Source organism: Desmodus rotundus, chromosome 8, assembly GCF_022682495.2.
Source record: "Desmodus rotundus isolate HL8 chromosome 8, HLdesRot8A.1, whole genome shotgun sequence".
NCBI lineage: Eukaryota > Metazoa > Chordata > Mammalia > Chiroptera > Phyllostomidae > Desmodus > Desmodus rotundus.
In genome coordinates, this window is record NC_071394.1 from 126,418,251 (window position 1) to 126,444,186 (window position 25,936).

Sequence of the window (25,936 nt, forward strand, 5' to 3'; positions counted from 1 at the left end):
AAGGATACCACCTCATGAACTACAATTAATAATCTTTTACTAGGCATTAATCTAAGTTTTAAAAACTGAAGATACAGTTTTTAAAACTTCTTTTACCCTATGAAAAGAATTCCTAGAAGACGCCTTTCTCCTTTGCATTCCTCTCTTTGTTCTTTTGCATTTACTTTCTTGACATATTATTCCACTTTATATTTTTATCTTCTTTCCCCCCAGAGATAGCACTTGAATGTGGATAGAAACGTCACCTTCCTCATCTGTGAGTCCCCAAGTGTGTCCAGCCGGAGGCCCTCGCTGATGCCTACACATGTATTTTACTACAGATAAGCATGACTTACCTGTCATATTATTGATACAATAAAATTTACTGGCTTCATTCACATCCCATAATGAAAACTGACTGCATACCAACCCTACAGGCTAGAAAGTGTTCGAACTTCATTTCGGGATCACTAGGGGAAAACCTCGCGGGGTATTTTACACTTGAAACATTTGAAACGTTATTCCGTTACCATGCAGTAATAACTCAAAAGGAAGATGTTTACTGTGACACGGGTTTTCTTTTTTTTCATTCCTTAAGGAACGTTGTTAGCCTATGGCTCTGCCTTGGGTGAAATCATGTCAAGTGGTTTAAAGCAGGCAGAAACGGGCAACCCTTGTAGGTCAGTTACTGAGCCCTTCGCCAAGTCACACATAGGAGCTACGCGCTCCAGTCGGCTGCCTGGCAAGCTGGCTGGTGTTCAGCCATAACAGCAGCGTCAGAAGGGATGGGAATAAATTGAAAAAGCACATCTCATAGTAAGTCCTACTTAACATTAAAATCAGTGGATACTAGTGGAAGCTTCTCTGTTTCTGAACCGCAAAATGACACCCTGACAAGATAATCACGCAACTTTTCATTTGGGGGCTCACGGAAAATTCTCTGCCTCAACCTTGCTTACCAAACTGGTATATCAGTAACTTTCAAAAGGTGGGGGGTCGGGGGTGGGGGTCGGGGAGCAGGATTAAGAATATGCTATTAAAAGCCACTTTTAATGGTGTTTATATTTGCTATCATCTTTTAAAAGCAAGACATTTTAAAAAGTGAATGAGAAAGCGGGTTCCTTTTTACACCTGCTCCACCGCAGGCCACTTGCTGAGGGCGGCTTGTCGGGATTATTTAAATTCAGGAGCCATACCTGGCTGACAAGCGCCCGCACTGCTGCTGCGGGCTCCCATCCCCGCGCGGTGCCTGCAGGGCGATCGCCAGCCAGCAAGTCTGCAGAGGACAAGAAAGGAGCCTTACCCCTTCCCGAAGGCACCTCATTAGCACTGTGTACGCCGCCAAGGGAACAGCCCAGCATTCTCTGGGGCTCCTTTTTTTTTCTTCCTAAAATGAAGCGGAAGAAAAGGCTGTGAAGCCAACAGCACAAGAGATTAACCCATTCAAGAGAAAGGCACAGTTTCAAATACACAAACTATCCACAACTTCTCAGTTCTCTCTTTAAAGTGCTGTGTACTACCTGACAATTATGATCGGGTTAGGGGTCTCGTACCGCACTGCACCTACAAGGGACATAGTTCTTGTATTTCTCGTTAAGTGTTACATGATGTCGATACGATACCCTCACCAGAGCGAGATGGAGAGAACTGAGAAATGACCACGTGAACACTCTGCTGATGATTGTAGATGATAACACAGGATGATCTGGAAGCAGAGAATGCACAGCTTCCATAGTAGCTCAGGGTAACCCCCAAACGCAAGTGAAGGGCAGGATGTTACCTGTGAAACAACATGCTAAATAAACATAAGCCCCTATGAGCTGCAGGTACACTTATTTTAATGACGTCAGCAATAATTCTCTCACAGGAGAACCAAATTAGGGTAATAACCACGAGAACATGCCTGCAGCATGGCAAATAAAATCACACAATGAATCAGGTGCCAGACAGAAAGGTGAGAAAATTCCATCTCTTTGAAGCCAAACAAATATTTAAGATGGTCCAAATGTTCGAACTGGTACCTTCCAGATCCAAATGTATTGTATACCAGTGTTGAGGACTGTGACCCACGAAAACTGTGCCCTTCATCACAGAGGTCCCCGCGTGTCCAAAATCTAGACATGATCATGCCAAGCTGCTACAACTCAAAGCCACTAATTCCGCACCCAGTTTCACTCCCAAACAACTTTCTTCCGCTCCAGCTCACTTACTCAAAGTGTCAGCCCACAACCTCTCTTCAACATCTCTGGAGTCTGATCCTCCGGCCCCCCACCCCACCCCTTTGCTTTCCCCCAACAGCCCCCCTCCCCTCCCATACCCTCCCCTCCCTTTCCCGGCCTACCATTCAACCCCACTCCTGCCAGAAGCCTGGTCAACCTCTCCCTTTGGCGTTCCCTTTCCCTTGTCTGGGTAAGCTCAACCTTGGAGGGAGCTGGGGCTCCTTGGCTCCAGGCCTAACTCAGGGAGGTCACCAAGAACACAGAGAGCCATGAATGGCTCAGGATCGGCAAGCCCAGAGACCTTCAACACCACTCTCCAGGCCTAATTCTCTCTCTCTCTCTCAATTCCCTCTTTTCTTCTTCAAAGACATCAAGGAAGTTGAAGAAGGAACTAACTTAGCTACACTGTAGCTGTCCGCAGCTACCTGGTGGTAGCAGGACAGGCTCCCCTTCAACGTGGGGCCAGGGTCCCATCCCCATCCCCATCCCACCTTCTTCAGGGTCATTATGTTACAGACTAGCCCGTATTGTGCCTAAATTTTCAATGTCCTGTGCCCACTGCATCCTTTCCCTTTCCCCTAGAACAGCCTCGCCATCTCCCACTTCAGAAACTGGGCCCTCTTCAGCCCCCTGCCCCTCCCCCCCTCCTTCACACAACCCAGCTGGCCCCACACCCACTTCCTCAGTTTCCTCACTGCCCGTTAAATCCTCCGCACACTCCAGTCCGACTCTGTCTCCCTCGCTGCAGTTAAAAAATAAAAACACCAAAGTATATAAAAGAGCTCCCGTTGAGTTTCCTCGACTTTCCTGTCTCCATGCAGGGCACTCTTTCCCATCCTGTTTCTCCGACCAGGGGGTGTCCATTCAGCCCTACCGAGTTTCTCTCTCCTGGAACACCCTTCTCTCTCCCAGTCCTGCTCCTACTTGCTTAGTCGCACTTCGTGCTCAGAATCTCCCTTAGGCATTCTCCAATCTATACTTCACATTTGAACCAGAGTAATCTATTTGGCACCTGAATCAGATGACATCCTGACCCTCCCTCAAAGCCTCCCGACTTCCCCTTGCTCTTGGGATCAAAGGGAAGAGGTCCACTGTGGCCTAGGAGCCGCTCACCACCACGTGCTTGCCCGAGTCTCCGGCCCTGCCTCCTTGCTCGCTTCCCCCAGGTCCCACTGGCCTTGACCCCATTCACGCAGCAGGAAAAAAGCTCCTACTGTGTGCCTGGAACTCTTCTAGACACCGATATATGAACATGATAGGTAAATTTCCTGTTATAATAGTGCTTACTGGGGACAGAGATTTAAGAAGCAGCAGCAGTAAACCAAACAAGTAAGCCGAGAGAGTGATGGGTGCTGTGAAATGAAACATGGCAGGTCGGGCGTCAGAGGTAGAGGGGGCGGCTCCATGTCATACTGCATAGCACCAGGAGACCCTCTGCAGGGGTCCATTCAAACAGAGAGAAAATGCAGACATCTGAGGGAAACGCGGGAGCAGGAGGGGCAGCCAGCGCAGAAGCGTGCAGTCGCAGATGCAGACGGGAGCAGGGCGTGATCCAGGAACTGTGGGCAGGTCTGTGTGGCTGGAAGCTGGGAGGAAGCTGGAGCAAGTGAGGGTGGGGGCCACACAGGCCCTGGGAGGCAGCTGGAGGGATTTGTGACAAGGAGCAAGTCAAGAAGCCCTAGGGGCCAGTGAGGAGCGACACTGCCGTATCTCCAGTGTTCCTAACAGGCTCGTTCTGGCTGATGTCCGGACACCAGGCTTTTACGGACACAGGAGTGAAGCAAGGAGACCCTCCGGGAGTTCCTACCACAGGTAGGTGAGAGGTGGTTATGGGCTGGGCAGAAAGAAAACGACAAAAGAAGAATAACTGGACTCAGGTGGAAGGTGTTTCTGACAAAAAAAGGAAAAAATACATAAACTGGATCTGTATTGCTTTATATTGAGGTGGCCAAAAAGTCCATGGTGTTTTTTCCATACGATGGCTTTAGAAGCTCTTAGTTGTCTTTAACTTCATTCGAAACAATTTTGTTAGATTGTGTTGTGACAGCTGTCATACCAGCGAGCATAAAACAACTTACCAAATTGGAGAATTTCTGTATTTTAATATTGAAGGTGGCAGAAAATACACAACGTTTTCAGCATGTTATGCTTATTATTTAAAGAAAGGTAAAAATGCAACCGAAACAACAAAAGATTTGTGCAGTGTGTGGAGAAGGTGCTGTGACTGATCAAATGTGTCAGAAGTAGTTTTGAAGTTTCTTGGTACTATTGACATTTCGGCCCAATAATTCTTTGCTGTGGAATGCAATTCTATGCATTGGAAGATGCTTAGCAGCACCCCTGGCCTCTGCCCACTAGAAGCCAATAGCGGGAGAAAGCCGACACACTCAAAATATCCAGATCAATAAAGTTACTGGTGCAAATGAAAAATGTGTCCTTCGTTTCATGGAGAAAAGGCACCAGGCTCTTTGGCCAGCCCAGTACATCCTCTGCAGGTTGCACTCTGGTCCTCTGTCCTCGAGCTTGGTACCTGGGGTGATGCCAGAGCATCAGCAGGACAGGGCTTAGGTCGCCGTTACCTGAGGCATCACTTCAGGCCAGTCTCACGAGGGCCGCGCTGACTTGAGATTTTAAGGTGTACGTATATTCAAAGTGACAATTCCACAGAAGCCCTCAGCTCGTGAAAACGTTGATTTTTGTGGACCCAGGGACAGGATTCCCTTCTCAGGTCTGATATTGTAAGATGTGGTCAAATGTCACGGCCAGACATACAGAGGCTTCACTGAAACAGCCTAGCTTACGTCCAATTAGAGCAAGCACCAAGGAAAGTGGTTCCCTAGATCTATTTTTAGATACAACAGGAATGGGAGGCTGTATGATTCCATTCACGTAAGATTCTGAGAGTGGACCTTGTCTACAGAAAGGACAGAAAGTGAATCCACAGCTGCCTGGGGGCAGGAAGTGGGGAGGGAGGAAGGCATTACAAAGGGTGCCGGGAAACTTTTGGAGGTGACACATGGGGTCATTATCTTGATTTTCACCATGGGTTTCTGATACACATTGATCAAAATTGATCAAACTGTAATCTTTAAACATGTGCAGTGTATTGCATGCCACTTATACCTCAACGAAGCTGGAGGGAATTTTTTTTTTAATAGGACCAAAAAAAAAATTAGAACAGATTCATAACTTTAATGAAAATATTTTTAAAATTATAAATGTATGAAAATGCCATTTTTTGTACACTGGAGGACAAAATACCATAAATATACCAATACTTCCCTAATTGACTGATACACATGCCAAACATACATTAGAAGAGTCAAAATTATAAAGACATCAGTACTTCCCAAATCGAGCTGCATATTCAATGTAGTTTTCTTCTAAAAAATGATTTGCAGAATTGGACAAGCTGATTTTTAAATTCAGTCTGACATGCGAAGGGCTGGGAACGGCCTAGACACTTACAGAAAGGAAGAACAAGGAGAGCTTTGCTGTACCAGCTGTCGATACTAATGATAGAGCTAAATGATTTTAAATATTGACGTGGTATAGCCATTATGGTAGTGACCTTAAAATGACAATTGTCCAGAAGGTCGGTGTAACTTACAGACTAAGGACACATAGGTTCTGGAACACTTAGGCAAGTTCTAGACCCTGAATATCAGAAATGCAGTGAGAGCTGCCCAATTAGCTTATAACTTACAAATACTTACTTAAAACTCTCACAAGTATTAAATGAAGTAACTCATAACTTACCAATATCTATTCAATAATATTCTAAAAAGACATTAACGAAAGATTGAATTCCCCCTTGTTGAATCCAATGCTCCTTCCATACTGTAACGTAAGAAGTAAGTCGCACATTCTCAGGGCACGTTAAGGATTCAAAGATAGCAGCGAACTATGGAGTACTTTTGGGCTTTCGGCCCACTGGCTTTAAAATAGGACCTGAGAATCTCCTACACTGTAAAGCAGGGGCGTCCAACCTGTGGCCCGCAGGCTGCATGCGGCCCAGGATGGCAGTGAATGTGGCCCAACATGAAATCATAAATTCACTTAAAACATTACGAGACTTTTTAGTGATTACGTGTCGCAATGTGTTTAATGTGTGGCCCGAGACAACTCTTCTTCCAGTGTGGCCCAGAGATGCCAAAAGGTTGGATACCCCTGCATGAGTAAAAAGGCACTGGGACAGAGGAAGGACAACAGACAGACAGACAGATAGACAGACGGAAAGACACCAGGATTTTACTCCTCCAGAAATAAAACCACCACTAAGTCCCTCCCTGAGGCATGCTCTCAGGGGCAAAGTCAGAAAACTCTCACAGGGTACTAAGCCTTGTCATCCAGGACATGTGAGAGTGTGTCAAGGAGCGACAGAGTGAATCAGACAGTCTCACCTGGGTGGCTACAAGATAGATCAGCTCCCCGAGGGTGGGTAAAAGGCACTGTTTTAATTTGCTGTTCCTGAAGTTTTCCCTAATTAATTCAGTTAAGAGGGTAATTGCCTGAAAAGAGAAAAAAGTATATTATTTCATATGTATCTCTCAGTTCTTTAACCTATGTATAAAAGCCAAGACATTCTACAGAATTCACCTTCCATTTTTAAAAACTAGTTTCCAAATTACTTTCGAAATATGAGCCTTATTCCTGAAAAAAAAAATAGTAACTCTCTCCGACGAAGGTAAAAACACATCCAGCAAAATAAGCTCACATCCAGAGAGCGCTCAGCCAGCACGCTCACTGTGTGGCTGACCCTGTCAGGCAACAGCTGCTCCAGCTCCAGAGACAGGAGATGCAGGATGGGAGTCCCGCAGCTCCCCATCCAGGCCACTCCGACAGCCAGGGCCGAACACAGGCGTTACCGGGCCAGATCCCTGTATGTTCGGCACACCCCACTTCGGAAAATTCTTACCTTGCATTAAATGTTTAAATGATTCCTTCCACACAAACCTGAGAGCAGAAATACTATGCCAAAGTTTCGATATAATCTGCTTTGAAATTCAGGAGCATTTATCAAATGTAGTTTATTTCCTAAGAAAACCACATACACTCGTTACCAGAGCTCATACACTAGGACACGGGTTACCGAAACCATCCTGTGACCGGGGAGTGGGGAGAATGGTTTCGGAGAGACACATGCATACGGGCCGCACTCTGAGATGGAACTAAATGTGTGCGAGACGGTGTGGAGGCCCCGCTCTGAAACGATGCGGCTCTGCGTGCGGTGCCCGGACAGGACTACCTCTTCCCGCCAGCAGAGACAGCAGCATAGACACTGAAAGAAAGCGTTTCAAAACTTCCAGAGCAATTTGACAACAAGACTAGGGAGGGGTGGGAGTCCCGTGGGGGTACGCTGAGCAACGGTCACCCAGTGGAAGAACGCTCACGGACGGCAAACAGCTTTACTGAGTTACACCTGGCACACCATCAACTGCGCATATGCAAAGTGAACACCTAGACACAAGTGACATACGTATGCATCTACGCGTTCATTACCACAAGCGAGCGTTTTCTCGAGTTCCTTCAGTAACTAATTCTATCCCACTCCCTTTCTCTCCCCCCGAGTCAGCCACCAATGCACCGTCTGTCATTAATTCACATTTTCTAGAGTTTATGTAAATAGGGCCATATACTATGTATTCTCTTTTCTGGCTCCTTTAAGTGGCATAATGCATTCGAGATTCACTCAGGTTGTAGTGTGTATCGAGAGCTTGCTCTTTTTCATTGCTGAGTAGTATTCCCCTCTGTGGATATACCACCATGTTTAACTCTCCCCACACACCGGCTTCTACAGTCAATCCTCCATATGAAGTGGCCCAGGAGAAAAAAGGAATCATGTACATCACACTGGCCCTTGCAGCCCGTCACTTCTATCTATGGTCTTCCTTTTCCTTTGACCTCCACTAAACATTCTCTAGTATTACACTGAACCATCTGAAATTAATAATGTGCAGCCATTTTTCTCACCTACAAAAACAGCAATTTGTCACTCTAAAAAATGGCTAAAGAAAGTATTCTAAAGAAGAAAGAAATGATAAAAGAAGGAACCTTGGAATGTCAAGAAAGAAAGAAAACCAGGGTAAATAACAGGCAAAAAGACAGGGAAATACAATAGGCTCTACTTCTATTGAGTTTTCGAAATTATGTGTGAGGGTCGAAGCAAATATAACAATGTCTGATCTGGCTTTAAATGTACTCAGTGGATATATTTAAGACAATTATACAAAAGTGAGGGAAGTTAAAGGGTTGAAAAGGGAGGTAAGTTTTCTGTACTTCACTCGAGCTGGTAAAATGTTGATGCTGGTGGACTGTGGTGAGTTACGTATAATCACACATGTACTATACGTGTGCTGTGTATATCATACCTACAGCAACCACCAAAAACCCATACAAAGGGATATACTGTAAAACACTCAAAATCAAAATACAATTCTAAAAATAGTTGATTAACAATTACAAAAGCAGTAAAAATAAAACAGAAACAAAAAAACAGCAAGAACAAACAAAAACAAGTAAAACGGCAGACTTAAGATCAAACATCAGTCGTTACATTAAATGCAAATGCTCTAAATGTAATGATGAAAAGACAGAGCTGAATTAAAAATATCACCCTGCCGGTTGCCAGAGGGGAGCGGGCGGGGGGACAGGTGAGAAAGGTGAATGGGAACATAGTCGATAATACTGTAACACCTTTGCACGGTGACAGGTGACAACTAGACTTAGTGTGATCACATCATAGGTCACACAAATGTCGAATCACTGTCTTTTATACCGGAAGCTACTATAATATAAAAAATTAAAAACTAAAAAAGAGTAAGTTCAAATAAATACTAGAAGATAAAAATAAAAATAGGACCCAAGTATGTACTGTCTATAAGAAATTCACATTAACTGTACTGAAAGAAGCAGGCTGAAAGTACAAAGATGGGAAAAAATATATTCTGGAAGCAGGAATCAAAGGAAAGCAGGAATGGCTATATTAATTTCCAATAAACTAGACTTCAGAGCAAAGAAAATTACCAGAGACCAACAGAATCACTACATAATAATACAAGGGTCAATCCACCAAGAAAAACATACCAATCCTAAGTGTGTACACACCAAACGAATGAGCTGTAAAATACATGATGAAACAGACAAATCCACAATTATTGTGGTAAATTTCAACAGTCGCCTCTCAACAACTGATAAAACAACTAGGCAGAAAAGAAGCAGACATCAAAAGGATATAACTAAAATAACACAAACCACCATATCTCACCCAGTATGAAATAGATAATTATTTGAAGATGATATTATTGTCTTCAAAGAAAATCCCAAGGAATCAAAGAAAAACTCCTAGAACTAATAAGTCAGTTTGGCAAGATCACAGAATACAACGTCAACATTCAAAATCAACTGTATTTCTATATGTTACCGATGAACACAGGGAAATTGATAAAAATACCATTTATAATCTCTAAAAAAATTAAATACACAGGTATAAATCTAACAAAACCTGCATAGGATATGTATGCTGAAACCACGCAATGTTTTTTAAAGAAATCAGAGATCTAAATAAATGGAGAGATGAAGTTTGTGTGTGCATTTTATATATATTATATTATATATCCTGTATGTTACGCTTTGACATCCTTAAAACAACACTCTGGCCGGGAGAGTCAGCCATTCTTGAAATGAGCCAAGTGTTGCAGGCGGTGAAGGGCCCACCCAAGAGCACGTTTTTGATAGGCTACTAGCTGGCCCGGGGCCACACCCCCTCTGTCTGTCCCTTATGCCCCTGGAGGTAAGTAGCCCTCTGCCTTAATCACCCCAGGGCCAGTGCCATGCAACTGAAGCCTCTCTATAACTCAAAACTCTGTCAAAATCGTTCAAACTAGCCCATCCTAAGCTGTTCACCTGCCTGGCCTGGCCTTTCCCCCTCAAATTCCAATGAAGGCCACAATCTAAGCTCTCCGCCCACCCCAGGCTCCCGCCTCCTGACCACCTTGCTGGTTTTCCACATGGCCCTGAATGGCATGCCAGGCCTGTCTCTGGGACCTGTGAGTACCACAACCTCTGTTTCCCTGAGCCACCGTCTCCTGAGTCACCATCTCATAAACAAACACAAAGCAGCACAGCAAAAACGTCAATTTTCCCCAGTGTGACAGGTCCGGCTGAACAAAATCCCGATCGAAATCCCAGGAAGAATTTTTTTCAGCTACGGTCAAGATTATTCTAAAATATATGGGGAAAGGCAGAGGAATTTAAAAAGCCAAAACAATTTCAGAAAAGAAGAATCAAGTGATAGAAATTATTTGGCCTGGTTTCAAGACTAATACAGCTACAGTAACCGAGAGGGCAAGGCCTTGCCGGGGGAGACGGCACACTGATCAAAGGAGCGGAGCAGAGAACGAGGAGCAACTGCCCACGAGCGGGGCCCACGGGTTTCTGGCAAAGGTGCAAAGGCGATTCAGTGGAGCCTTCACCAAGCGCTGCTGGGGCGGCTGGCCATCCCAGGAAAAAACAAAACGAAAGCCTCGACCTAAGTCCGACACTTTACACACAATGTTTACTCAAAATGGATCACAAGCCTAACACGTAAAGCACAGAACTATAAAAGTAGGGGACATAACACAGGATAACGTGTTCAGCATCTAGGCCTAGGTGAGGAGCAGACCCGATGCCAAAGGCATAGAGACGCTGCACCAGAGGACACAGAGCCGGCAGACGAGCCCGTGAATCCCGTCGCCAACCAGGGAAAGGCAAGTTAAAACCACCGGGAGACATCACCACAACGCCTATCGGAGTGGCAGAAACAGGAAACAGTGACAAGGCCGACTGCAGCTGAGGCTGGAGAGAAACAATCGCTCACACTTTGCTGGTGGAGATATACAACGATGCAACCATGGGGGAGCATAGTTTGTCGGTTTCTTTAAAGAAACAAAAACAAAAAAATACTCCACTGACCGTGCAGTTATCTTAGGACCCATTCAACTGCACTCCCGGAGCAGTTGTCCCAGAGAAATGAACTTTCACCAACCTCCCAAAAATTAAAACAACAACCATACATCAAAGTGTATAGGGCTTTATTCGCACCTGTCAAAACCGGAAAAGACTCAGATGTCCTTCAACAGGTAAGCAGTGAAACTGGCACCACCATACTATGGAATACAATTATGTAACAAAAAGGAGCCAACTACGGAAACATACAATGGCCTGGATGTATCTGCAAAGAATTATGCTAAGTATGAAAAAAGCCAATCCCAAAAGGTTACATACCATATGATTCCATTTATACAACATTCTTTCTCAAAACGACAAAAGTATAGAAATGGAAAAGAGATTAGTGGTTGCCAGGGGGTGGGGGACGGGAAGAACAGGCAGTAGAAGGAAGCGGGAGACAGAAGGGATCCTTGGGGCGTTGAAACTGGGCCCTAACTGTCTGGATGTCAACACCACGGTTGTAAATACTGTGCTATCCGTCTCCAAGATGTTACCTTTGGGGAAAACGTGAGGAAAAGGATGCAGTCTCTCTCTCTCTGTATTATTTCTTACCACCTCATGTGAATCTAAAACTCTCTCACAATAAAAGGTTTGTTTTGTTTTGTTTTGTTTTAAGTCAACCTCATACTAAATTCAAAACCCATACCCAGCTTTCTGCTTCACCAAGTCAGCGACGGGGATTTATAGCATTTCTGCATTGTATCACCCACTGGCATTGCGTATCGGCAAGTGTCACTGGAAATTAAAACGTCTAAGGCTGCAGATCCTCTCTGAGACAGAACCGCCGGAACTGCCGGCAGCACAACGGGAACTGCTTGGGAGCACAGGGCCCAGTAAACAGACGCACACACCGTATAACCTGCACGGTCACGCCACAGCGACCTGCATCTCACCTGCGCACGTGGCGGACAGCGTCAGAGAACACACCGCAGGTAATGGCTCCCTGCCGCTTGTGTGGCTTCCCACTTGTTATTTTAAGACTGTAAAGAACTATTATTATTGAAAAGGAACACTCTGAGAATATTAATAAGCAAACACATCACCCCTGTGGCTGGGTGGGGCAGTGTGACGAGCTCCAGGCGATTGGCTGGAAGAAGAAATGGTGTCTGCACACCTGAGTCAATCTCCCACCCTCTCCCCCGCTGCCCCAGGGGACCCAACAGCTCGTGCTGGGTGCAGGTGCCATGCAGGATGGAAGCAGCCCGGACGCTGAGGCAGACCCGGTGCTGCTGGAGCTGCCTGTGCTACACAAAGGCTGTGGCCGGCGTGGACGGCCGTGGACGGCTGTGGCAGCGGCACAGATCCCTGGGACTATGGAACAAGGCTTTGGCCTGCCCTCTGCCAACAACTGCTCTCCACTTGGAAAGCAGATCCTGGCTGGTTGCTGGGCCCCAGGGGAGACAAATTCTTGACCCGGGAATACTAGGGACCTGTCCTGCTCAGCACGAGTTGGACATTACCGCAACACTGGTTATGCACAGTAGCATTGCTCGCTTAGGAGTTCAGGAAGCATAGACCTGGTTCACACAGGGATCTGCATGGTACATTGGCACCACCAGAATGTGGACAGCCACCTCACTGCAGCCCCACTGGGTGGCCACCTCACTGCAGCCCCACTGGGTGGCCACCTCACTGCAGCCCCACTGGGCGGCCACCTCACTGCAGCCCCACTGGATGGCCACCACCTCATTGCAGCCCCACTGGGTGGCCACCTCACTGCAACCCCGCTCAAAGGAAGCCCACAAAGACACTGGTGAAAAGAAACCTCCAAGTGTGCAGAACTCCAGGCGGTCTATCTATAACAGGAGAGATGGACTAAGGGGTGAACCTACACCAACTCAAAGGCAATAGCTAATAGGCTAGCCAGGGGGTCAAAAACTTGGAATGAACAAAATTGTACTTAAAAAGTATTGGGAAGAGAGGTCCAGACAGAGCTCCTGAAATGCGAGCAGAATGCGAAGCTGTTCATAACCCACCCGCATCAATGCCCACCAGAGGTCAGCAACAGTCAGTGGGAAGCGCAGAACCAAAGGGCGGGTGGGGAGGGATGTCGGTGGACACCCTTCACCAGGTACCCTGAGGCTTGCTCAGCGAGCCCCTGGACAAGCAACGCAGCTGGAAGGCAGGGGGAGAGGCTGTACGTGGGCTCAACGAGATGGACATCCCCTCACGGAGGCTGACCTGGCTACCGCCACTGCTGAGTGCCCCCCCCCTGCCATGGACAAAGGCCTACATAGGCCTTGATGGAGCCCCGTTTTCTGAGGGGCACAGCTGGCCATCTGGTGGCAGGTTGACACCCTTTAACATTCTTTTCATAGAGAGGACATGTGGTCCTCACAGGAACACATGCCTATTCCAGGTATAGAGTCGCCATCCCTGCTTCCTGTGCTATGCCGACGCCACAGCCCGTGCTACTGCCCCTTTCAATCAACCTCCCAAATGCAGCTCCTTCTGGGCTCTGTTCTTACCTCTGGGCCAAGAGGTAAGAACAACTCCACCATCACTAACCCTGGAGACCTGGTCTGCCCTTTGTACTGAGACCATCACCGAATTTCCCCAGTTTGAGTCTGCCATGTGTGAGGGACTGTGACTTACATAATCCCCTTCGAAAAGCTTCATTTTCCAGTGTTTCCTGTAAGGGCACGGGAAAGCAGTGATGCTGGAAACGACAGCATCCACCAATATCCTCCTTGGAATAGAAGGATATATTGGAATGCTAATATAGCACACTTGGGCCAACGAGTAAGTCATAAGGCTTCACTTTGAATAGCAGCTTTTTAAGCCTTCACAAACTATTGGTTTTATAGTTTTGGGAGAGGAGGGCCAAATTTTAAAATTTTTTTAAAAGAAAAGAAACTGCTGGAACTGCCAGAGACAGTGGATTCGTGTGCCACCTGGGTATCAGACAATGAGCCTCTGAATCCGCTTCCTGACTCCTAGCAGGCAATGATGCTCACCAACAGCAACTGTGCAGAGGTGGCTGGGGGGCGGGGGGGGGGGGGGGGGGTTGGTGCGCAGCACAAAGGCAGGCCCCTGCCGCCTGCAGCGGCCTCCATCTGGGATCCACCCCCAACCACAAGAACAGAACACTGTTCCTACCAGTGTCTTTTTGTCCCTGTAAGGTACCGCAGCCAGGCCTCTCAGCAGCTATTCTGGACAGATTCCCCCCTCTTCCCACCCTTCTCTACTTCCCACCAGCAGCCCCAAACTAGACCTGGCCAAGATGGAAGGAGAGGCTGTTTCAGGTGGAGGAAACCAAGCCAAATGTGCATACCAGGGACTTCCACCCTCTTCTGGCAAGTCCTCCCTTCCGTAGCTAATGTAAGCACCTACTGATGGAGATTGTGTGTGTGTGTGTGTGTGTGTGTGTATATAAAAATAATGGGTTAAATGACATTTTTACTTGGGAACAGAACATGATTACGCCCACCACATAAGTGTTTTCTAAACAAATCAAGTCACCACCATGCTTTCCTGAAACTGAGTCTTTTCGATGCTGGAACCCGTAAGAGTTACGGCGTGGTGAAGAGAACTCCAGCACCGCGGTCTGAGCTCGCGACACACGACCGCTGTTACTTGCCCGTGCCTATGTTCTTACCAGCCGCCTCTTCCACACCCCTCACATGCCAGAGCACAAAGGAAGCTCGTTTTAAATGGCACGTTTCTGCTTCAGGGGTCAGCTCTGATTAGTTGTGTTTCGTGCAGTTCTTTCCATCACCGATTCTCTCTCCGTGTTTCTTTCATCTGACAGAAAATTAAATGTGACGCTTTGCTCGGTTACCACGGATCACTACATTACCTCACATTCATACCTATAAGCCCCACACCTGCTGCTGTGCGTTCACAGCTCAGGTAAAACGAGCATAAAAATTAGTCAAAACAAAAAACACTGAAGCTCGAATTGTTCCACAAGCTGTCAGGTAAGAAATTAAATGAATTCTATCGTTATAAAAAATTAGGAAGCATGCCTTTTAAGAATTCTTTGATGTGCGATGCTTCATTTGTATGCAGAAGTGATTCAAATATGGCAATTCCCCTAATATATCCACTCCAGCATCACGGCTTAATGTAGTGAATCCAACATGTTTCACTTCGTTCTACACAAAGACCAGAATGCCAGTCAACTCTTATTTCACCATTTTCAACAAATGTCTCTCTCACGCTGTCCACAAAGGCACCAACAAAGAGGTCTGGCGAGCAGGGAGGTACAAGGGCAAAGCCACTGAAACTAACAACGTGGAGTGTTACAAATATCAGTCTTGGCTCAGGGCTACAAACAAGCCATAAACGGCCACAGTGTCTGCTGTGAAAGGCGGCACCTTCCAGCCCCCCAACACCGAACTCCTGGGGAGACGCCACCGAGGCAGCAGCGGGCACAAAGCACACTGTGGGGCTGTGGTGTACCATGGGAAGGGGCAAGTCTGAGCCCCACAGACGGAGGTCGTTCTCGCGGGAAAGCCTCCAGCGCTGTTTTTACAAACTGCCACCAACAAGGAGACGGAAAGTGCTAACAGGAACACGGTGACCGATTTACTGATCGTCCTTCCTGCTGGCAGCACTTTGGCAGGTGCTTTGTCCTGAGCTGTGACCCACACACCGGCACACCTGACGCCGTTGCTAACTAACCGCATCCTTACGATGGGCCCATCTCAACAGCGCCTTGTGCAAAGGAGAGAGCAAGCATTTTCTCTGAGATTCTGGTGGGAAATCTGTCGCTCTGTGCTTCCTGGCACCCTGCCTGGCAGCACGTTATCACGGCTCTCACTCAAAGTGCACTTTGAAGCAAGATGAGGATGGTGTCCTCCCTCCTGTGAACACTCCCAAGCATCGTCTTGCCGAAGGCCCAGGGACATGGGGTGTCACAAATCACATTACCCTCAGTGCCCTTGACGACTGACGCCCGCTCCCTCTCCTTGCCCACTGGGGATGCTGGCTCCTTGCCATCACCTTCCTTTCCACGTGCGCTCCTGTCCTCCCTGTCAGCCCAACGGGCGTCCGTGCAGAGGGCACGCCCAGCAACTGCACCACCCAGTCCCTTAACCCCACCACTCGGCCCCCTGACTGGCTCCTCCAACTCAGCCACTCACCCGGTCACAGGAACCCGACAGTGTCCCCAATGCCTCAAACACCCTCTGAGCTCCACCCACATCTTCTCAAGACCCTTATTCAAAGCCCTTTAGCAATCCTTTTTAAACTCAACAAGACCATCCGAGCTGGTGAGTCTGCCACCTTCTTCCCCACAGAGACTGGATTCTGGGTGGAAGACCCAAAACCACAGGGCCGCTTGGTCTGGTGCAGGGTTTAGACGGAGCCACGCTCTCCGTCCAGCAGACTCCACCCCTCTCTTGGCTGAAACCCGAGCATCATCTGGAGACCATCGCACAACTGGGCAAAGTGGTTTCCTTCACCTTAAATTCTTAATCACAAACTCAGTTCCTAAGAAACCCTATTTTTCCCCCTAGTGAGACGGCTTCCCACTCTCTGCAAGGACAGCGTCACAGCTTCTCCTCCACCTCAAAGGCCCTGGGCACTCAGTCCCCTTTTCTGACGGTGAACTTGATGAACCCCATCACCAGAGGCCATTCGATACAAGATCCCTCACCCTCCTGCCACCAAATCTCACTCCCCACTCCCTCTACCTCGCAGATGAAGTGCCCCTTCTCGGACCTAAGGCCAATCAATGACCCTTCTACACATTACAGGCAGTTGGTCAGCCCCTGTCCAGCCCCTATCTGCCCTGCCTCCCTCTGGAGTGAATTTTTCTCATTAGCATTTAAATGGGCCTCACGCTCAGTGCCAAACGCCCTTATCTAGATATATACTCACCTGCTTACCTCTGGTTTTCTGTACAACCACTCCCATCTGGCTTCTACAGCACATGAGTCACTGAAAGCACTCATCTCGCCAAATGCAACTGAAACTTGTTGTCAACTTAACCTAACTCTCAGAAACAATTTTTTTTTAAAAGTTCCTCCTCCATAGCACAGGATCCTCCTTCTTTCTACTAACGCAACTCCCCAGAGTTCCTTCCACTTCACCGCTGTTCCTTCTCAGCCCCCTTTTTTACTTCCTCTCTCTCCTTCACTGTCCTCTGGCTGTGACAAAGCCCAGGAGGACAGAGACAGACCTGTTTTGCTCATCACCCCGGGTGCCTATCCCACTACTTGGCTCGAGGAAAGTGCTCATTAAATATTCATTGACTAAATGCAAGAAAATAAATAAATAAACCTCAATCCACACCTAACACCCTGTGCAAAATGAACTCAAAATGAATCGTCGGCCCAAATAACAAAGTCTAAAATTTTAGAATTTAGGAAAATATCAAAGAGGAAACTTTTTGTGACCTTGGACATAGATTGTTTTTTTAAGATATGACATCAAAAGCATATCCATAAAAGAAAAACTGGATACCTCGGACGTCATCAAAATTAAGAACCTTGCTTTTGGAGGACACTATGAAAAGGATAAAACAACAAGCCACCGACTGGGAGAGAATATTGTAAACCATGTATCTGCTAAAGGACTTAGAGCCTGAATATGAAAACAGCTCTCAGATACAGATAGGTACTGAGACAGGTATCTACACAGTGATAAATAAGATAGGTAGGTAGGTAGGTAGGGAGACGGGAAGGCAGATAATACTCAAAGCTCAGGAAGAAGAAAACAAACCACTCCAAGGAACCTCAGAGATGCCAACTCCCCCAAACTGAGCTGCTCTCTACGATCCAGTCTCATCTCTCCCGCCCACGTCTCCCCATTGCAAAGTGAGCCGCATCTCACCAGCTTTACCTCAGTCATGAGACCTCTGCCAAGCTCCGCTGTCTGCACGGAACTTTCTCATGAAGCTAAGTAGCCCGATGTGGAGTGGATGTAAATGTAAACAAAACATACATGAATGCATACACTATCACATATGTGTACATATACATACAGGGGTTGAATTCACCAGTGAAGTCATCTAAGCCCAAAGCTGGGTGGTGGTGGTTGTTTGGGGGAGGGGTTAATAATGTATTAACAGACTCAGGGTTCTCCAAATTGTTCTGTCTTCTTTGGTCAGTTCCAGAAAGTTGTGCCTTTTAGGCACCTTGTCCATTTCGCACTAAGATAGCAAGTGTGTGAGCAGAAAGCCGTTCCAGTCACCACCTCAGCGCCTTTTAACGGGTGTTACATTTACACGCCATCTCCCTTCTCGTCCTGAGAGTGGTCGTTTTTATTTCCTTTCTATTTCCTTTTCCTCCATCTGGGTAGAGATGTGATCATTTTAAGTCATCTACGAACAAACTGTGGTTTCACGGTTTTTACCTACTGTTACTCTTCTAGCGCACTGATTTCAGCTCCTGTTTTTATCACTTCCTTTATCTTAACTGCACCAAATTTGCTCTCCTGTTTCGAGTTCCTTAACTAAAACTTAAAACGCTCTCAATTTCTTATATACTAGTTCTCAGAGGTGCAGTCTCTGACCCGGCCGCATTTAAAAAAACCACCCAATAACTTTGTTAGACATGCAAATTAGTATGCCCCACTCCGGACCCACTGAACAAGAGACTTAGGGGGTGAGGCCCCATAATCCGCATTTCAACAGACCTTCCAGGTCAACTCTGATGCACGCTAGGGTTTTCAGAACCTGCTGCCCTAACACGAGCGTTCCGAGCTGTGGATTATTATTTCCTTCTTACTCCCACTTAGTTGAAAACACTAAATCCTCTGTGGTCCTCACTGACAGATGAGTTACTTAGAAGTACTTTGCTTAATTTCTAAACATTTAAGAAATTTTCCAGATTTCTAATTTGATAAGATCCCTATCTTATCAATTTCTAATTTAATTTCACTGCAGTCAGAGAATATATCCTAAATTGTGATTTGTTTTATTTAATTAACCTAATTCCATTTCCTTCAGTCCTTTGTGATTAAGATACGTTTTGTGGATGAGAATATGGTTTTAGTGAATGTTCAGCGTGCATGTAAATTGGACGTGTTTCACAGTGGTTGGAACTAGTGTTCTACAAATGACAATTAACTTGATTTCATTCACATCATTTAAATCTTACATGTTCTGACCGTTTGCCTGCTTGTTTAAAAAATACCCAACAATAGTAATGTAGTTGCCTACTCTTCCTTTTTGTTGTCCATTTTCCCGTCACCTACTTTAAAGTGCTGTTAGCTGGGGTGTACACAGTAAGGACTGTTGGTACAGCTGGCCCTTGAACACGCGGTTTGGAATTGTGCGGGCCGCTTACACGTGGAGTGCCTCTTCACCAAATACCGCAAATGCACTTGCTCCTCCTCATGACTTTCTTCATGACGTTTTCTTTTTTCGTGCTTCCTTTCTTGTAAGAACAGAGGACACGGTACATATAACAAACACTAATATACGTTAATCAACCGTCTATGTTACTGGTGGGGCTTCCGGTCCTCAGAGGCTGTTAGTTGTTTTGGTGGAGTCAAGTTACACGTGGACCTTCACTGGCATGGGGGGTTGGCACCTCCTACCTCGGTGCTGTTCACCGGTCAACTCTACCTTGTAATAAATTAAAACTTCCGTTATAAAATGATGTCTTCATCTCTGGTAATACTCCCTCAATGTCTACTTTCTTATTAACGTAGTCACACAAACTTTCTTATCGTTAGAGTTTCCACGGTATATCTTTCCCCAGGGGTTTCAGCCTACCCTGGTATTTAAAGTATGTCTCACGTAAACTGACTCCAGCTCGGCTTCTCTTTTGTATCCAGTATGACCATCTTCGCCTTTTAACAGGAGTATTTAGGGCCCTGAAACCTAACGTAGTCATGAGAGTGGTGAGGTTCAAGTCTACCTTCTTGCTGTCTGCTCTGTATTCGTCCCATTTGATCTTTCTTCCTTCATTCCTACTATCCTGACTTATTTGGGGGGGGGGGTTGCTTGTTTGTTTAGTTAGTTAGTTAGTTGTTCTATTACATTGTCCCAATTCTCCCCCATTACTCTCCCCTGCCCCACCCTCTCCCCTCCCCCAGCTCCCACAGTCAATCCCCACCCTGCTATCTGTACCCTGACTTATTTTGGATTGAGTATTAATGTAGTATTCCATTTATCTCTTCCATGGACTGTGTAGTACAGCTCAGTTTAATTCTTCACTGGATATGCTTCTAGTTACGACAGCATCTGTGAGTTACAAAATCCACCTTAAATCAACCTCACACTTTCATTACACAATGTAAGAGCACACACAATGTATACATATGACATAATATACGCATGACACAGAGTGAGGCTGAAGAAATATTTGATGGGATAATCACTGAAACTTTTCCAAAATTGATGATAGACATCACCTCACATTTTCAAGTCTTACTAACCCTCAGCCACGACCCATACAAGGAGGACTACATATGTCATACTCAGACTGCAGAAAATCAAAACTAAAGAGCACACCGTGAAGCAATGGCAGAAATACTACGTATCACACAGAAGGCAACAATTACATGAATGAATGCTGATGGCTTCTCACATAACCAAATTCAACACCCATTCACGTTAAAAACAAAGTGGAACGTGGTAGGTACTTATTCAACGTGACTTTATACCAAAACCAAGTATTAACGAGAATACAGGACACTGAGAATTCTCTTTCATTAGTGGAAGGATTTTAAATGTATGCTTTTTTGGAATGCAGCTGAGATCTTTCTCTAAAGTTAAGCATGTGCATACCCTGTAACCTGGCATTTCTAACGCCTAGGTTTACCCAACAGAAAGCCCACATAAGTGCACCAAATGTGTGTGCAAGGACTATTTATAGCAACCCAAATGTCCACCACCAGTGGCGTGGTCTCCTCATCTCGTGAAAACGAACCACAGGCACCTAAGACAGTGAGAATGAACTCCACAAACACGGCATGCAGCAATACAGCTATGCAGCAAAGAACGCAGGGTCCGGCACAAATAATGCCCCCTTATTACAAAGTCTTTCGTTACAAAATCATAAGCTTGCGATTCTGTAACATAACAATCACATACTCCTCACACCAGATGGCATCATAGGTGAAATGTTCAGGTCAAAACTACACATTACTACACCTGTATTAATACCCTATCAACCACCCCCAAGCAGGCCTTCCTTCTGCCGGCCCCTGTACATGTCACGTGATTCCACGTAAGCGCAGGCGAAGCCATCACGGTGAAATCAAGGTGGCAGTCACCTGCAGAGCACAGGGAGAGAGATGCTTATGACAGGGGCAGGGCACAGGCCCCAGGTGTGCTAGCGACTGCCCGTCTTCACCCGGAGGCACTTGCCTGGGTCTGCACTCGGCGACGAGTCACTGACCACACCGTTCACACTTTATACACACTTCTGTGTATTTGTAACTCTTCGATGAAAAAGCATTTAGAACTTTTAAAACGAAACAAAAGCACAGAGGAATCTTTAAATATCTAAAGCAAACTGAAAAGTATGCAATTACATATCATATTGGCACCAGAGTGCAAAGTGAAGAATCACTTGAACTGAACTGAGAGCTCAGCATTGACTGTCTATATCGTCCAGTGCATACAACACAAGAACCAAACATCTTTTTAAAAAGGAGCACGCAAATACCTTGAATGGTACTTACTAGTTTTACTGTTAGTAATAATATCGGCATCATGTTTAAACTATAGGTTAAAGAAAGTAAGTAATTATCCTAATGTCATTAGTGGCCAAAAACTTCAGCTTCTGAGAAGAAAAACAATTTTAAATCAAAACAGTAAAAACTCTAATCTTAAATTTGAATCAAAAGTAACAGTATGAATCAGCTGATTTTTCTTTTTAAGAAATAATATGTCACTGCTGAAACATTCTAAACAAATGACAATCCCAGTAGCAATAAACACCCCGACCCGAACTGTGTTCTGTAAGCGCCATTTCCAGCTGAAATGAGACAAGGCTGCGCGCAGAACTAAGACTGACTATTCCTGAGACGAGTCTGCAAGCCCTTGTTGACAGAAAGCAAGGGGGTCAGCAGAGGCGGTAACAGGGTCACGTTGGAAGGAGAGAGGGGCAAATTCGAAAGGGCTTCCTTGCACTGAGCTCGGCCAACTTAAACATCAAAAAAACTGATGAGTGACTACCAAAGGCTAAACTACATAAATATACATATATGAAGCCATAAGACCTTTTTTTTTTTTTAAATCTCACTGAACACTTATCGAGATGACTAAGGCACCAATTCATCATGCTGAAAATTGGTCTATAAAAGGAAACAATCGTTTTTCCTGCCTTTGCAAAAGAAACTGATTTGAAGATAACCAATTGGGTGATGTGGAAAAGTTCTTCTACAAGGAAAACTCCCGGCTGAAAATAAGAAAGGCATTGTAGAATGAGAAAATTATCATTTTTGCAACCCTAAGTTGGGACTAATGCGTCTGAGCAGTGGCCACTGCTAAAACTCTCAGGTAAGAGAGATGGGAAAGTTCACAGTGGTGCGGCTGCAAACACCTGAGCCAGTGAGCACTGGTCATCGCTTACAGTGAGGCAGCCGGACATCACACGCCTTTCTCCGCGAGGGAACAAGAAATACACCGCACCAACTGTGAAGCACTCCTAGCCTCCCTCCACAAAACTGAACTCGAGCCTACCCAAGGAAGGCTACATGCCTACCCAGCAGTTCAGGAAACACAGGTGATAACAACACAGGTGATGTTAAACAGCACCCAAAGGTTAGAATAAAATGTCTGACACTCCAGGTTGGGCTCCAACAAATGGCAATTTGACTTCAATAAATAAATGGCAGTAAGAATAATAGGGAAACGTTTGGAATTAAGAGACTTAAGAGTCACATTTAATGCAACACAGGACCTTAATTCAATCCTGGCTCAATGAAAAAGTACCCAATGGCACGGACGAGCCCATTAAGAAAATCTGAACACTGACTGGACGTGAGATGGTATTCAGGATGGCTTTGCTGGGTGTGATAATGGCAAGGTGGTTATATTGTTTTAAATTCCTTTCTGTTACATACACATACTGAAGTATTTATGAGAAAGGGAGGAGAGGGGAAGGAGGGAGGGAGGGCAAGAGATAAGGAGACAAATAAGATTGGCAAAGTGCTAAAAACTGCTGGAAATGAGCGATATCTCATTATCCCAGTCTCTCCACGTTATGGGTGTTGAAATTTCCCATAATAAAAACATTTAATGAAGGGGTCAGACTATAATGTCTGTTAATATTCTTCCAGTTCTAAATTTGAGGGCTCCATATTTAATTTCCTAAAATATACCCACCGCATGCTCGAGACTACATATACACACCAAAATACGAGGACTACTTCTTAAAAATGATTACACACACGAACCACAGTGATTACTGAGCGATAAATGTGTTATCTAGGAGGAAAAGCCTAGGAGTCAGGCTATAGTTTTCTGCGGAAAAGATGAAGAATAGTTCAATGAATGCTTGTATATACATACAAGCGGTGATAACCAGCTCTTTTCTGTAGCCACTGATGACAGAGTAAGACGAAAGAGACTTGAACTACATCTTAAGGATAGTAAAACAGAGTCTTCCCATCTCTTCCGCCTCTTTGTAACAAATTTGTACCACAGCCATGCTTTCCTACCCTTCTGTTAATCATTTATGAAACCTTGCAACATTGACTAGGCACCGTGGGAAACAAAGATGAATAATAAAATGAGGTGCTGGGCCTTTAAAATGTCTATGGGATCTTCAGCTACAATTTGTATTGTTCACGAATAGCAAACCTACTGGAGAAATCGGACACATCTCACACTTGAAATTTTATTAATAATTTAATGGAAAATTACCTACGAATGCCCAACTGAGAGTTTCACAGAAACCTGGTCTCAAGAACCCTGCAGCTCAAGTTCGCCACAGAGCCTCCCCCCTGGATTCTCAAAGCCCCTGACCTCGTGGGCAAGTGCTGACTGCATTTTTCTGGAGAGGCTGTCTCCGCTCTCATTCATCGCAAATGGCATTAATCACCATGGAGTGAAGCTGCATTTCATGCAGCAGAAACTCAACAACAAAAAAAGAACAAGAAAACAGGGGAAAGATGAAATATGGTACCATATATCTGCTAAGCCTGCTTCTTCCTGAAGTTGAAAGATAAGCTCTTAACTTGAGGAACTTTGCTTCCAGTGTTTGGGCGACCTCTAGTGGCTGATTCAAGTATGACAGCCAACTGAATAAAAGGTGGCATGGCAGGGGCGCCTGGCACAGCTTCCAATTACTCTGCAAAGTCCTCATTATCCAACAGGCTTTCGTTCACAATATGGCGTGCTTAATTCAGAACAGTCGCCCAGATAGCTAAGTATACACTACTGTGCTTTTTTTAATGAAACAAGTATGACTTTTCCCAAGTTTCATTTCAAATCAATAAAACACCAGCAAACGTCCCCCAGGGGCCAGTGCAGGGATGGGGGCTCCCAGAGGCTCAGGAACTCCCACCCAGCCCCTCCTCCCAATGGCAGCGGCATCAGAAACACAACGCTTATTACCTTGCAGCAAGAGGGGTTGGGGAAACGCCTGGAGAGGTACCCGGGCTGCAGAGAGGGAAGTACTGGCCTAAGAGCATGGGGACAAGTGTGGTTCAAGACCTGCCAGGCCAAATGCTCTACGTGGCCCCTCGCGGGGGCGGGGGGGTGGGTGCCAGGGGAGGTAGTCAGGCCTCAGGCACAGAGCTGCAAGGGGCTGGGCACCTCACCCAAGCACACGCACAGGTCCCCGGTCACTGCAGATGCCCTCCACCCAGACCCGCAAGGAGCTCCTGCAGCAGCAGAACCCACTGTCTGCAGTCCCAGCCCCAGGGGGTCCCCAGCACAAGGACCCCACAGGGGTGCAGGCAGCCTCTCAGCTGCAGCCGGGGCCAACGGCCCGTCTTTCCCGGGCTCTGTGCCACAAGCCACCCCTCATCTCCCGACCTCCCACGACCTCTACCTACAGGCACCTTTCCCTCACGGGACCTGGGGCCTCGCCCAAACATAAGTGCAGTCACGGGCAGAGCCCGGACACTGCACCTGTGCCACACCGCCTTTAACAGCAGAGTGTGTGGCGTGTGCTCCGCTGTGCGTGAGCCGAAAGGCCTGCCGAGGTCGTCGTTGTGTAACTGGCACAATTCCGCAGAGGACTCGTGAAGGTCAATGAAGCCTGCGTGTTCTCCATTACAAAAGGCAGAACAACCTTTCTGCCACTCACGACATTCCAGTAGTACAAGAAATTACCTCAATAACAGGTGCATTTTCTTGAAGTTCAGCCGTGTGGGAGGCCAGTAAGCCAATCACTCGAGCGACCTTGGCCCGTCTGCAAATGGAGAAGAAATAGTCTTTGAACGGGAGTGAGGGACTGAGGAAAGCAACCCCCGGGGTAGTTACACTGAGGAACTGTGAGCATGAACGAGAGACTGAACTGGAATGAGACAGGGTGGGCATGCACTCCCCACCCCCCGCCCCTGCCTCCTCCCCCCACCAGAGCCCAGAGAAAAGCTCCTGTCCCCAGAAACCTGAACAGCAGCGCCCTCCATAGTCCTGTCTGTAAAAGTGACAAAACTGAACAAGTTGCGCTTTAGCTGGAAAACGGAAAACGTTTTCAAAAGGCCTTACGCTGGGAGAAGGACACAGTAATCAACCCTTTCATTTCTGAGTACAGAGGAATTTAGCTAAAGGTCTCTGTTCTACTTACTAGTAGACCAATGACTTTATATATCAGTAGTAAATAATATCAGGAGTGTGAAATGCACACAGTGTGGGGGAAAAGCAGGCTTACAGCTGTTCGTATCAAAAA

At 46.2% G+C, this 25,936-nt stretch overlaps 1 protein-coding gene across 4 annotated transcripts in view; it reads right to left on the reverse strand.

Moving 5' to 3' along the window:
• ULK4 (unc-51 like kinase 4) overlaps window positions 1–25,936 on the reverse strand; it is a 303,339-nt gene that overhangs the window by 244,345 nt on the left and 33,058 nt on the right. For 3 of the 4 annotated variants that reach the window (XM_024565949.4, XM_053929210.2, XM_053929209.2), the window contains exons 17-19: window positions 25,378–25,456; window positions 6,602–6,709; window positions 1,283–1,366 (exon numbers count right to left, since the gene is read on the reverse strand). In XM_024565949.4, coding sequence (XP_024421717.2) covers window positions 1,283–1,366; window positions 6,602–6,709; window positions 25,378–25,456 — 271 coding nt within the window. The remainder of the gene's footprint in view (window positions 1–1,282; window positions 1,367–6,601; window positions 6,710–25,377; window positions 25,457–25,936) is intronic. The other variant, XM_053929211.2, reaches the window with a different exon arrangement.